The sequence below is a fragment of the Amaranthus tricolor genome, chromosome 15 (assembly GCF_026212465.1).
Source record: "Amaranthus tricolor cultivar Red isolate AtriRed21 chromosome 15, ASM2621246v1, whole genome shotgun sequence".
NCBI classification, from domain to species: Eukaryota; Viridiplantae; Streptophyta; class Magnoliopsida; order Caryophyllales; family Amaranthaceae; genus Amaranthus; species Amaranthus tricolor.
Window position 1 is genome coordinate 6,883,721 of NC_080061.1, and position 15,676 is coordinate 6,899,396.

General features: G+C 29.7%; 1 protein-coding gene and 1 non-coding gene across 3 annotated transcripts; one reads left to right on the plus strand and one right to left on the minus strand.

Annotated features, from left to right (window-relative positions):
- The first annotated feature begins 684 nt into the window (after nucleotides 1–684).
- On the plus strand, nucleotides 685–800 carry LOC130801972 (U5 spliceosomal RNA). The gene has a single exon (XR_009039694.1). It is a non-coding gene; the product is annotated as a U5 spliceosomal RNA (small nuclear RNA).
- Nucleotides 801–2,107: 1,307 nt separating this feature from the next.
- On the minus strand, nucleotides 2,108–7,978 carry LOC130801349 (protein IQ-DOMAIN 2). Of its 2 annotated transcripts, none has more exons than XM_057665189.1 (5): nucleotides 7,562–7,978; nucleotides 5,430–5,847; nucleotides 4,005–4,226; nucleotides 3,531–3,650; nucleotides 2,108–3,159 (listed from the first exon to the last, which is right to left on the minus strand). In XM_057665189.1, exons 2-5 carry the CDS (start codon nucleotides 5,829–5,831, stop codon nucleotides 2,422–2,424), a joined length of 1,482 nt encoding a protein of 493 aa, XP_057521172.1. In that variant the 5' UTR covers nucleotides 5,832–5,847; nucleotides 7,562–7,978; the 3' UTR covers nucleotides 2,108–2,421. The 2 variants fall into 2 exon arrangements, with proteins under 2 accessions (XP_057521172.1, XP_057521173.1); XM_057665190.1 differs by having other exon boundaries at nucleotides 5,430–5,834; nucleotides 7,562–7,790.
- Between the last annotated feature and the right edge of the window lie 7,698 nt (nucleotides 7,979–15,676).

Here is a 15,676-nt window from a genome sequence, read left to right on the forward strand (position 1 = left end):
AACTGTTATAAATCCAAATCAAATTTTCACCTAATTTTAGCAAATTAAGTCCAATTTCTGTTTTCTAATAAAACGAAAAAAGGAAGAACACAGGTTCTATACAGAAGAGATTGCATACAGAATATATATATATATATATATATATATATATATATATATATATATATATATATATATATATATATATATATATATATATATATATATATATATATATATATATATATAAACTAATTGAAATAAATTGATCTGCCTAATATTAGGGCTGGCAAAAGCTGACCCGACCTGCTAACCTGATCTGAAACCAACTCGAAATTAGCGGGTTTGGGTTTAGATTTTTGACCTAATTAATTAAATGGGTCAACCGACCTGATCTGTTTATTAAATGGGTTAGGTTCAGGTTGAATATTTAAACCCGAAAAAACCTGTTTAACCCATTTATTAAATTTAAGACGGATCAACATTTGCCAAATACTTCGTAAAACTAAGATAATACCAATTACCATGTATTGAGGGATTTGTCAGCTGAAGATGACTTTCAATAAGAAAGGAAGTTGTCAGTGGGATTTGTCAGCTGAAGATGACTTTCAATAACAAAGGAAGTTATCCCACATCGGCTATGAAAGCTACTAATAAAAGAAAAATCCTTTAAATCACTTCCACAGATCTCATACCAACTTACGCAGTCACGCCGTGAGCACAAAGCGAACTATTCTTTTGCCTTTTTCTAAAGAATACCGTGTGCTCGCTGCATTAAGTGGCATACGTTTGTTTTTGGAGGAAGCCTTTAATTAAGGTTAAATGGGTCAAATGACCTGAAATATATGAATTCAATGACCTAAAAAAAAAGTAGGTTAAATTCATTAACAGGTTGATTCGATCTGCTACATATCAGGTCGGGGTTTCAACTTTTGACCCATTAATTAAATGGGTCAGGTTCAGGTTAAGGGTTTATTGACCCATTTTTATATGATCTGAACCTGAAAATGACCCAACCCGACCTGTTTGACGCCCCTATCTGTTATATCTGATAAAACAATCGGTAATTATTTTTTGTAAGTAAATGAGCATACATCAATTAAAAACCTGACTCTTAACTTATTTCGATATTGACCCGATCAATAGTTATCCTTAACCGATAACTACTCGAAAAATAAAGCTCGAACCCGATCTGTACCCGAAAAAATCGAACCAATTAGTAATCGATGACAACCTGAGACCGATTGACACTCGACACGAACTTCAACCGACACCGAACTGATGCTAACCCGATAGCTTGAATAACCGATCTCTAACCGAACCGTGACTAACCGACTCGACCCGAGTGTGACTCGTTGTAACACACAGTCGAAAAATAACCGATCTGAAATGCAACCGAAACGAATAACACCCGTCCGAAACCGACCCGATCAACCGAATGAACATCTCTACTGAGAGATATCTTTTATAAGAGTAGCTCCTTATCATAATGATACTAGGTTTAATTACATATTTTGTAGGTTTCATTTTAAGACATTCTTAAATTTTACCAAATAGCTCAGCTAAATAAATTAAGATTTTCACATTTGTACTTAATTTACTCAATTTTTTATTGTTTGATGTTTAACACGTTATTTTAAATAATAAAATTCACTCTTTGAATATTAAAATAATTTTTTTTTTTAATTTGGGATTCTTATATGGACATATACTACTGTGAGATGGTCGCACACAAAAATTACTCACTTTGCTTGGTTAAGAAAAGGGAGGCAAGAATCAAACTTATATTTTTGTAAGGAGAAACTCGTACATAATCCAACTGAAACAAGATTTAGTTCGACAAATTTTCTTTTACTTTTCTATAATGTCCACTTTAAAGTATTGTGGTGTTAGAGAGATTATAACATAAGTAAAAGGAACAGAAAAGAAAAACCGTGATAATTTCTTAGGAGGAGATAAGAGCATTGCATTTAGATTTCATGACTTTGAGACACGAATAGGAGGCAGCTACCTCTGAAGCTGCCCCTCAAGCCTCGACAAGGTCCAATATACGACTTTAGTCACAAAAAGTCAGGTATCTCTTGTCGAGACCATTGATTGAAGCTTGTTTGAATATGCAAGTATCCGGTGATCAAACAAAACAACAAATTGTGATTTGGACACTCGTAAAATGAAACAAATTAATATAATTTATCACAAATAACACTCTAACAAAGTAACAATGAAGATTTCAGACACTAATGGATAGACCTTTTTCTGTGATGAACAAACAATAAAAAAACAAATACAATCAATCCCCAACAGCAATCCTTTCTTAATTCAATCTTCGCACTTGAAATCTTAAAAAGGATGAATAGACTTTGTGTACAAGTAATATCTCACACCTTTCAGTTGGCTCGACAAGCTGATTTTATGGTAGATCTTGTTTTTAATATGCGCGTATCAGCTCCCGCCATTGCCGACAGATATCTTAGTATGAACAGGGACATCTTTAAAAGGCGTGCTCTCGATTTTTCCGGGGACTGAATGCCTTCGGGGCACACCTGGAGATGGAGACGCGGGGAAGGATAGCCTCTTTTTGGCCGACCCGACCATAGATGGCAGCTTCTGATCGGGTGGTGTACCATTCTTCTCGACCACTCCTAGAGGACTAGACAGCTTTGTCTTAGCCTTAGCGGATCTTGTCGGTGCCATGTAACTCGGAACTGCAGGAGAACTTGCGAGGCTCTCATCATCACGAACTGAAGATCCGGCAATGCTGTGCCTCCTGAAACGTTCCGACTGAATGCTCATCATGCTCTTTGTGTCATCATCCACAGGCACAGCCCACCCATTTGTTTTTGGACTCTCGGGTCTTGGTTTCCCAGATCCTGGGCCGGAGGATTGACCACGTGCGAGGTTTGATGGGGATTGACGGCTACGAGGGCGGCTTGGCCTTTGACCGGTTGGAGATTGCTTGTCCTTATTAAGATCTCGGAGAGCATAAGCTCGGTTTATTTCGCCTGCAACAGAGACTGAACGGAAACTCTTCACTGAGCCGTGATCATTATCCTTTTCAATTGTTGTGTTTCTTGACTCCCATGGACGAGCAGCCATCCATCGTTCTAACCAGCTCCATCCCCACTGAGGATTGTTCGGGTCCATAAATGTTGGGTTTGAACTTTTGCTGTTCTTAAGTTGCTGCACAAGTACAGATAATCAATATCAGTAACCCGAATAAGAAACGACATAGACAGACTTCTTAAGGACTTTACACATAAGAAGCTACCATACTTCCTAGACATTGGATAGACACACTTGAGGACCGGTTCCCAATCGTTCAATGCTAAACTTAGTGCAGGCCTATGTTACTCGGATTCTTCATTTTGTTTTACGTAACTGTGTCCGATCCTTGATTCTCGGACATTGGTATAGCACTTAGACACTTCATTTTAGGCGTTAACTTGAATATTTAGACGTATCCACACTTGGACACGTACCAGTATCCACATCAGTACCCTAGTTTAAGTAAAAAGGTGCAAGCTAAAGATGAACGAGTTTAGATAAATAACCTGATGAGTGAATGCGTAAGCTAAAGCTCGTTCCCTTCGCATGGCAGCCTCCTGCTTGTGCTGTAGATTCGCTTCAATCTGTGCTTTAGACTGTGTGCTATCATCCCATATTTCATCCATCTGCCATGAGATTTAAGTTCAAAAACATCTCAACCTCACTTTGTGGAAATAGACTAAAATCAAATCATCCACCAAACATACAGCCTGATGGATTCAGACTTCAGCGAGAACAAAACAATCCCGTAACACTTAAATGTTATATTCACTAAACGGTATGATACGTATACATAATAATAAACCTAACCAGTTTAATTGGTGGTTGAAGCATAGCCACAAGCGGAGAAAAGTAATGATTAACGGATATAATAAAACAAAGCATCTTGATTTCATCTCATAGACAGGTGTGTGTGTGTACGGGCGTGTGTGTGCGGTCACATGTGTGTGTGCGCGCATGTGTATAAAAATAAAACTCACCCGCAACTTCTCGAGCTCTTTCTCGTGCTTCTGCTGGAGTTGGCGTTGAAGAGCCTGGTTCTCCTCCGACATCCTAAGCCTCCTCGCACGAATTTGGGATTGAACACGAGCAAGTGTCTGCATGCATCTTAAGGTTGTTGCTGACTGACGTTTCACAGACTGCCCTTCGATCAATGATTTTAGCCTCACCAATCCTCTCAAAGCCCGCAATGCTCTCCTTGCCTGAAAAGACAAATTTCACACAATTACCTCGCATGCTCAAAGTCTTTCTCACATACAAGACAATAATCCACCTCATTCAAAATGACTCCCGAATAGATTGTAGACCATCAATCACTAAAAGTAACATACTTTGCTATACATTACTACACCAGCCTCAAAATTTAGAAGGCAGTAGAAGTTAATGGAGATTATGTTCATCATACTCTTCGGCCCATGGAATGGCACTTACAAATAACATGCTATTGTTATCCCACCTAGAATCGACCCGAAACCCTATTGAAAATATAGGATCATAACCAAAAATATTGGCCTAGGTCTAAACAAACATTAAGAAAAATTCTAAAAATCAGTCAGAGCCGACAATAATCTGACTCGTTACGACCATATTGACCAGTTTTAAAATTTGGCAGATTTTACAATTACATATCAACAAATCATAACTATAGATCCCTCTAATTTCCAATAAATGTTGGTGTTTTAGACGAATATTTCCTAGTTGAAAACATAAAATTGTTCAATAACCAATTAATTCATACAAAAAAATTTAATGACAAAATCGTAGAGTTTGTAGTAGCATTTAGCGGTTGATTTTGGCTAAAACGCTACTAAATAAAAAAATTAAAAAAAATGAGTGTTCGAAAAGTAGCATATTAGGTAGCTTCTAGCTGCTTAGCAAGTGTTTATAAACGTTGATAATGATAGCGTTTGAAGCAGTAATATAAAAAAAGCAGCATTTATAGAAATAAATATCCAAGATTTCAAAAAGAATAAAATTTAAAAATCTATGATTTCTCAACAAACAAAAATTGATTTTTTTAGTAGACTCCTTGGTTTTACGAGAGAAAAAAGCAATTCATTGTTGTATCTCTTTTTCAAGGTTTGTGGGCACCTTTCATTTTGACTGACAATTTATTACTTAATTTATTTTTCCTTTTTATCTCTTTTACCGGGTATGACAAAAAATATCTCTATATGTTTTTTCTTTTTGCATGATCATTTAGTATTAACAATGAACTGATGTTTTGATTTGAAATTTAATCATGTCATTCCCAAGTAATTTTAAACCGAAAATGATCATTCATGGAAACCAACCCAATCAATCGTCTAAACAAGTTTGATTAAGAGGTAGTACGTAAAGAACAACCAATCTAAAGCTTGAAACTTTAAACCAATTGGCAAAATAAATACACAAGATATACATACCAGATATCCCCGAAATGCAGTCTGAATTTTAATAGCCGCAATTTCCTCCTTAGATTTTCCAACAAAGCGAGGAACAGTCGTCAGTCGAACAACCTCAGCAGCAGCCTGGGCAGCCGCAACAGCTGCCTCTGCAGCAGCGGCTGTGGCAAGTGCAACTGAATAAGCATGCTTATTCTGCCCATCAACATCGTCGATTTCATTTGGCTTTGACTCTACAGCTAATGCTGGAGGCAATGCCGGAGGAGTAGGAGGAGAAGTACTGGTAACAGTTACTTGCTCATTTGAAGTAACAGCTTCCGAGCTCTTGTTTTCAGCCGGGCTTTTCTTTTTCGATTTGGATTTCTTAGATTGAGGGCTCAAGGCATTCTTCACAGCAGAAAACCAATTCCCTTTCTTCCCCATCTCCTAATTCATCAAGCTTGAATCATAGATCACATCAATTTAAAATCTTAATAAAGTATAATTATGTCACATAATAAAGACTTAATATTTTACATATTATGATGGGCTAAAATTTATACTCAATTTGTCCCATTAGAATTGGGACATTTACTCTAAAAAGCTCTCAAATAGATTTACATAATGCTACAATCTCAATAGGACACATGAGTAGTTCTTAAAATAATATAATTGTTAAATTATGTGCACTTCTTATTTACATTGGGTTGAAACAGATCTTAACCTTTCTTCCCTGTCTCCTACTTCATCAACCTTGAATAATACTCCCTTGTCCCTCTAGGATTGTTGTAAAAAGAAATTAATGTTTTATTAAGGAAATAGGTGAATATTTGGTAATAAAAGAACAGATAATAAACTGTGTGGATGAAATCAAAAGAAAGTTAAAATATATAGATGAGATTCTAATATACATTAGGTTGCAATCGATCTTAACCTTTCTTCCCATCTCCTACTTCATCAACCTCGAATAATACTCCTTGTCCCTCTAGGATAGTTGCAAAAAGAAAATTAATGTTTTTTAAGGAAATAAGTGAATAATTGGTAATAAATGAACAGATAACAAATTGTGTAAATGAAGTCAAAAGAGAGTTAAAATATATGGATGAGATTAAAAAAGTGGTGGGCAAGGGACAACCCAAAAGGAAGTATGATTAACTCACTTGATTAAGAATTTGAGTTTTACATATTATGATGGGTCAAAATTTATAACTATTGGTTTCAAATTATACTGAACTATGTTACAAAAACCGTTAAACTATGTGCACTTCTTATTTACGTGAGGTTGCAGACCGTGTTGCTAAATGCTAACCATGTTAAGATAAGTCGGTACATCCGACCCTCAAACCCAACTTAAGTAGGAGCTAACTATTGGAGTGATGGAATGTTGTTATATAATGAAAAGGTATAATTCAGCTTACAAAGAGTATTATATTACACTTAGATGAATATGTTAATAATATGAGATTGAAATGATAACCACCTCATATTTTAATGAAACATAGGAGTAGTTATAATCATGCATTGACTTCTTCAAAGATATATTTATGCTAAAACTAGCAGACTAGCAATGTTCAAAACAGACAACCGATGACGCTATATATACCCAACCTTGGAACCAAATCCGACTTCAAAATGAATTTAAATAATGTAAAAATCAATGTGGACACAAGATCCGATTTAAAACCGATCTAAAACAACTAAACAACTAACCCGAAATTGACCCGATGATCCAACTAAGCCCTCTAGCTAAAACCCTAGGAAAAGATTTATAAAAATTTAAAAAAACATATATAATATACATTAAATAATGCAAGAAGAAAGCTAAATAGCAACACACCCACTCTAGACTGACTCATCCAACAGAGATATTTACCCAAAAACAGAATAATTTTACTAGATTCAAATCTTCATACAATATCACCAATCAAATTGTTAAATGAACATTAGGGCACACATTTTTATTTACAAATTAAAAAAGATTGAAAATTTACACTACCCAGATTAATTTCAGAAGTAAATGCAGTTACCCAAAACCTAAAATTCAAAGATCCCCAAAACCCACAAAGGAATAAAAATAATAATCACAAAAAACAAATCAAAGATTCAAACTTTAACTAAATTAACTACCATCAAATAAAACAAAATGATAACATTAATTCAAATGAGAAATTTACCTGAAATTAATCACTTTTTTGGCAAGATCTAAAATATAAAATCTCTCTAAATAATTTATTTTCCACAAATTACCCAAAATAATGAAAAATTTAAAAAGATATTAACTTTTCTTGGCCCTGTTCTCTTGGCAAGATAAGAACAATAAGCCCAGATCTTGCCAATGAAGGAAAAAATCAGAGAAGAAAAAGGAAGGAGATAGAAAGAGAAAATAAGAGATAGAGAGAGAAAATAAGAAGTTACAGAAAATATGAAGGGAAAATCCAGTGCAAGTCACAGCTGGGGTTATCTGGAGGAGGGCCCACACTAAGGAAGTTAGTAAGGAAATTATGGAGCATTTGATTAAACTTTGAATTATGATTTTATTTGATTGATTTAATCTCTACCTTCTGATTTTGGCTCCATTTATAATTTTTGATGTATTTTTGGATTTCGAAATAAACAACAACCGACAAAAACGATAAGAATACCGCTGTCTTACCGTTATTACGGATTTTTCTTTAACCACAAGTAATACTTTTTAAAAAATTTAAATCTTCTTATATTTTATTTTCTAAAATATTATACAGAATTGGTACAACAAACTAGTGAAATATAATTTCCCATCAAAAAAAAACTAAAATATAATTTATAAATTTATAATTGTAAAATAATACAAAATAAGTAAATTGGTATAACAAATTAAAATACTATATAACTGGTACAACAAATCAAAATATTTATTAATTTATATATATATGGGAGAGATCCATATGAGAAGGAGTTGAAAATGAAAAAGGGTAAGAAAGACTCTACACCCTTAATTTCACTAAAAAAAAAAATTTATAATCACGATTGAGCCAAAAACTCATAATTGTAAAGGTAACTATGTTACACAGAAAGATAAAAACTCATAATATATATATATATATATATTTATATATATATATATATATATATATATATGGAAAATTATAAAAATAGATAATTGTTTATTCTTAATTCTTAATTACAAAAGATGGTTATGAACAATTGATGGGTTTATTTTTAATATATATTTCTAAATTGGCTTATTTAAAAGTAAATATTAGGTGAGTGGGTTTTACTTTAAGTGGATCAACTGAAGATGGTTTACTATTGATAATTTAGCATATAGGAGTGTGTGTATCTCTCTATATATAAATATATGAATGGAGACTTTTGGGTTTATTTGTTTTCTAAGTTAGAATTATGGATTTGTTGGTTTAAGGTTTGATTTTTAAATTTAATTTTTATTTTAATATTGATTTTTGAGGTAATTATCAGGATGAAAAGAAGAAAAACGACAAAGTTTAACTTTATTGTAAGAATTGAATTAAAAAATATAATTGAATTTATTTGACAAATAGCTATTTGTTGAAGAAGTTTACAGATTTTACTATATGTAAAAAATGATTGTTTTGTTAATTGTTAAGCCAACTCTTATGAGTATGCTCCATTATAAAAATATTAATTGTTCCCTATTTGTTGGAGAAAAATGAGTCAAATAGTTAAAAATCAATGAAAAAACTGCTCACAATAGTTTTTTAATTTTAGCTTTAAAATTTTATCACTCTTTTTTAACTGTATAACTAATTAAATAATTAAAAGTAAAAAATTAATTAAAAAATCAACTATAAAATTAATTGACAAAAAAATCAATAAACCTAAAAATAAAAATGTGTAGGTAGAGAATAAAGTTTCCCCAATTTCACATTCAATTTTTACTTCCTTTCTTATTCTTCATCTAGTTTTTTTCCTTTACTCAACCTATAGCCATTCACAACTATATATCAAGTATAACAAGACTTTATCTTTTGATAGTATCAAAGTGTAACAAGACTAAAAAAATAAAAAAAAAATGTACAATTTATACTCCATATTAATAAGTGTTGATATAATTATCATAAATTCACCTCTCAATTGGCATAGTATACTCACCGTTACACTAATAAATGAAGCAAATTAAAGGAAAATAAATGGATAAAGTAAATGCACTTATGAAGGTAGTTAGATTCAATCAAGTCATGATAACCATGCATCAATCCATCAAAGGAGCAATAGAATAGAGACTTATAACCAATTTTTTTTTTTTTTTCCGTTTATTTTTTATTACCGTTATCAAATTGTAAAAAATAAATAATAAAAAGGTATATAGGTATATATCAACTCAATTCTAATATATATCAAAGAGAAAGAGGTTAAGTTTTAAGAAAGTGGTAATAAATAAAAAATAAATTGCGTATATGAAATTAAAAGAAAGTTAAAATAGATGGATGAGAATAAAAAAAGTGATGGGCCATTGTCCAAAAATTAAAATGATGCAAAATAAATAAGACAGACGAAAATAGAAAATGCTGCAAATTCAATAAGACAAAGAGAGTATATTTTATCTTTTATATGTATCTCAATAATCTTTTTCAAATGGGAAATTATCAATGATACCCCTCAGTTTTTGCAGTTAATCAATGGTACCCCTAAGATTTTTCAATTATCAATTTAATTTTCGTGTTATTGAGCGTCTTACAACCGTAACCTTTTCTAATTTTTTCTACCCAAAATCATTAAGTTTTTTTCTTTTTCTTTTATTTTTCAATTTAAAACATCAAAAAAAATAAAAGAAAAAGAAAAATAGTTAACAATTTTGTACGAAAATAAAAATAGAAAAGGTTACCATTATAAGACGCTCCATAACACGAGGGTACTATTGATAATTGAAAAAATTTAAGGATACCATTGATAAAGTGCAAAAATTTAGAAATACTATTAATAATGTTTTTTTTCAAATTTATCTCTCTTTAAAGAAAAATATTCTAAATATATTGAATAAATATTAGAGAACATATAAAGTACTAATTATTATGTGATATATGTTAGCTACTTAGCTTACATCTATCAAAAACCTAAATCAAATATAGCCGAAAGAGTATTTGCATCCATTCATCTATTTTTGTCACCCCTAAATTTATATATAACGTTATATATTGGTATTAATACATATAATTAGTCTAGTATTTTAATTCAACTGAAACATATTTGAAAGGAGTATAAAAAACTAATTAGAACTCATGTTTCATTGATACTTTTGCACATGTTGGTGATTTTATGGCAAATAATAAATAAGATATTTGTTTCAAATTTGTTTGTTTTTGTCCCCAATTTGTTGTACTTCCTTTAGAATTAAAGAAAGAGGAACTCTTGTATGGTTCCAAACTTCTAATATCATCATTCTATATACTAAAATAAAAACCACTAATGACACGTGTCAGTTTTTAGTAGAAAATTTTCCCGCTCAAATTAACTTCTCACATATATTTTCTTGTAATTTTATTGTAGTTTTACTATACATTAATGCATGCAATTGTAATAAGTTTGACTATTAATTTTGCCTGTTTAAGATTAAGGAGATTTACATTTTTATATACGTTGGAATATTATATGTGATTTAGTAAGATTGAAAACAAATTTTCTTTCCTTTATATGCATTGGAATATTATATGTGATTTTAGTAAATTAAAAATAAATTTTCTATTTAAGATTTATCTTCTATATATTAATACAAATTACTGTGAATTTTTCCATCTTTAAATTGAGTTTGCCTCTTTATTTATACTTTATATTATTAGTCATTAGTCCATATATTAAAATGTTTACTAAATGAGGTTGATAAATAACTTAATCAAGTAAGTGGCTAATTGCAAAAGTAGTTGTCTTCTATTGCGAAGTAAAGACAAAAGAGGTCAAAAAAATAAATAAACTTATTATTATTAAAAATAAATCATTCTATATTATTGTAAAACAAAGACCGCCTAATGATATGTGTTAGTCTCTGGTAAAAAATTTCTCCGCTCAAATTAGTTTCTCACATATACTTTCTTATAACTTTATTGTAGCTTTCACGACAATTCTATATACTAAAACAAAGATCACCTAATGACACGTGTCAGTCTCTGGTAAAAAAATTTTCCGCTCAAATTAGCTTCTCACATACACTTTCTAATAACTTTATTGTAGCTTTCACGACAAGATTACTATACATTAATGCATGCATTTGCAATAAATTTGACTATTTATTTTGCCTATTTAAGATTAAGGAGATTTATATTTTTATATGCGTTGGAATATTGTATGTGATTTTAATAAGATTGAAAACAAATTTTCTTCCCTTCATATGCGTTGGAATATTATATGTGATTTTAGTAAAGTAAAAGTAGCCAAAAAACTAAAGATTTTAATATTTGATGATTATGATAATATTTAGAAAAAATTACCTAGAATAATCCAACCTATTCATGATATTCCTACAATAATCTCATCAATTGATCAACCATGAATAATCTCAACTTTAAGGTATTTGTCTAGAGTGAGTAAACTTGGGTAACTCGATTTAAATTATTATTTATATTATTTTTTTATGTGTTGAAATTTTCTATTATTTTTATGTAATTATTTATAATCTACATTGTTTAGTGCATGATTTATGATTATGTTTTATATATATTAGTAATATATCTCAATCTAATAATAGTGCATTTATAGCTTTTAAAAAAAATTTAGAGTCATCTAATAACTTAATTACTTATATCAAATTAGTAATTTTTTATTTAAATAATTTATAAGTCATACCTGGCACGAGAATTTATCTAGTAAGTCACTAAAGCAAAACCACGTTCTCCTTAGTTTTTTTTACATGATATTAAAAGTTAACGTGATAAATTAATTAAAAGTTTGAATATCAATAATTTTTTATTTCAAGTGAAATATTTAGCACTATTTATGAAGATGGCATTCCTTCCATATGTACTTTTAGCTCAATAACTATCATATAAAGGGCATGATAGAGTACAGTCGTTTTGATAATGGGACCAATATAAATATGATTTTGGGGAATAATGGGTAAAGTATATTATGACACAAACTTGTCGTTGCATAAAAAAAGTTAAATCTCAACTATTCTAAGTGCAAATTGGCGAGACTTTTCTATGGTTAATACACCCACCAAAATCTATGTACACTCATTACTTAAGGTACGGAGCAAATATTACTCTTGTATAAATAAAAAAAAAAAACTTACTAAAATCAAAATTATGTATCTCAAAGTGAATGAAACACACCAATTTATACGTACTTTCTAACAACTCTATTTTAACCTCAATAAGCAGGGTATAAAGGGGTCGTATCCTATGACCCACCAGCTCATACTATACATGAAAGATGTATTATTAGCACTAATAATAATTTGGAGACAATAAGCAATAATGAAGACAAAAGTAGTTAGTTTGAGACAACTTGCAAGAGTAATTAGCTAATACTTAGCTTTCGTTAAAATGAATATAATCTTTCACAAATAAGTTTTTATATTCGATTTTTCCCAGCTCTCCTTTTCTCGGCCGAGTCTGTTACAGTTAAAAGTATCAAGCAACACCCATATCAAACTGTTCCCTTACTTCCTTCAATTCATTAATGTCTTCAATTTAATAATGCATAATTTATAAAGTTAAATTACATTAATCTAAACTTTGCTAATAATATGTTGGAGAAACTAAGCCATTATATTGGGATAGTTTCGATATAAATTATTGTATGAGACGGTTATATATAGGTCAAATAGTCTATCTAATACATACTACGAGAAAATAGACTACTTATTTGAGATCGTATTATCGAAAAAAGGTTTCTCACAAAAATAGCTCTATTTTTAATACTTGTCGATTTAGACATTTTGAACGCAGTATAGTAGAATTTTTGAATGGATAGTATAACTTTGCATGTGAGGGTCGGGGATGATAGCGATAGTTTTAAATGTAACATTATGTTTATTGGAAATCTGATTTATGATTGTATAACTCTAAGATTCAAAAAATAAAGTAGCAGTTGTTATATTTTTAAAGTATTTGTTGAAAATAATTTAAACAAAATTTAAACTGCTACTTTATCAAATCGTGATGTTTTTTAAAATATCATTTTAATCTCATTAAACCGCAATCTCAAAACACAACATCGATATGAACATCCTTAGCTTGAAAGTAGTTTTGAGTGAAAGTTTGAATAATAAGCTAAGAAATGTATTGTTGTCAGTCTGAGAGAGAATATGTCAAGTGTGGTTGACATAATTAAGTTCACATGCCATCCAACCTCATTCTATAGTCTTACAGGCTTTAGTAGTACTTCTATTTAGTAGCATGCTAGTTATTCCATTTTATTTAATTTATATTATTTTTATTTTTGGGTGATAGTTCATCATTTTCTTTTAATTTTATTCATATATTTTAATCTTTTTTTTAATTTCATTCACATAATTTATTCTCTCACTGAATTTATTATCACATTATTAAAAACTACTCTCTTTCTCTTTGATGCAAATCAAAGAGGACAGAGAAAATATTTATTACTCTAATGTCATTATGTAGTTCTAGATATGGTGAAATATAAAAAAGTCTAATGTATAAAATATTACCTTTATTAATAATAAAACAAATAAAAATATTGAATCTGAATAACCTTAGCAAATACCAAGTGCAATTTCAGATAAATAAGAAGCACTCATTATTTAACTAGTTATTTTACTTTAGTTAGTTATATTTAAAATTAAAAAATTATAAATCTTTGACCCATCGAAATATGCGATATTTTTATGAGCATAGTGCATATACCCAAATTCCAATCAAGGCGGCATAAAACAGTTACAAATGAGGTAGTCAGCCTATTATCATCTTTTTGTTTGATTAAACTTTAATAAATTGTGCGGATATAAACTATAAAATTATATATTAAAACGAATCAAATAAATTTCTTTAATTATCTTTTTCAAATATATATAAATATTAAAAAGTAAATAACACTGATCAAGGAATAGTAATTTTGGGCAAGTATATCAACTGATTTGAACCATAGTCAATAATCTATTTGATCTTATTTGTTTTTCTATATAGAATAGGAGAATAACCAATGAGAGAGTAGTAAAGTATGGAAATGTTCTAAAATTGTTTAATGATTAATTATTAAATAATTGTTGGGACTTGAGAGTAATGAATAAGTGATTAAGAAATAGAAATTTTAATTATAGGAAAAAGATAAAGATGGAAAAAGTACATTAATAAGAGAGAGAAATATACATAAAGAAAAATAATCGTGTTACTTTTTGGATTGAAATTGTAAATTAATATATAGTGAAACTATTAGTAAAATGTACTCTCTGTTTTTCAATATTCTCCCCATTTAAAATATTTAATTTTGGAGAGAAAATTATTAAGATTTTTAAGATATATATAAATGCTAAAATACATCTATGTGAGATATTAAGACTTAAAATTAACTTTTAAAATTATCTAAAAAGTAAATGAGAAAAAAAAAATTAAAAGAAAAAAAAAATGAGAGTTAGCCTTAGATAAGGTTATTTTGGTCCAAAACCATGTCTTAAAATAGAAATTTATAATAAGAAAAACTTTGTGAAATTTCTATTGTAAAAAATGAGAACGAATAAGAACAAAGGGAGTATTATTTCTAAAAATTATTGAAATAAAATGAGAAACAAGACTTTAAAACAAGTAAATAAAAATATAAAATTACAGATAAGATGAAAAGAAAATAAATTTATAAATAAAATAAAATTAAAAGATAATGGAAGAATTGTAAAAAAAATCGTAACAGAAGTCATAGCAAAATAAAGAAAAAAAAACATATAGAATACATACTAAAGGTGTGTTTGGCGTATCATTTCATGTAAATTCAGTAGTTTGTTTTTTTGTTAAAACGTTCTTAATAAAAAATATTGGGCTTCAACTAAGTAATGTTTAATGTTGATAATAGTGGTAGCAGTATAAACTAGTATCGTATTTGAAAATAAATATACAAGATTCAAAAAAAGCATTAAAAAAAAATTACTGTAAAAAACACAATATTTTAATCTTTTCCCAATTAAAAATATCAACTACAACTATGAGTAATACAACTTTAAGATGAGTTTTCCACTAACATTTATATCATGTTATCAATCATTTTAAGTAATTAGATAAAAAAAAAAAAAAAAATATTTAAAAAACAAAACAAAAAAAAATCAAAACCTCTCCACCATAGGCCACCCTCCTCCCCCTCCACCACCATGGGTTGCTTCTTCCCCA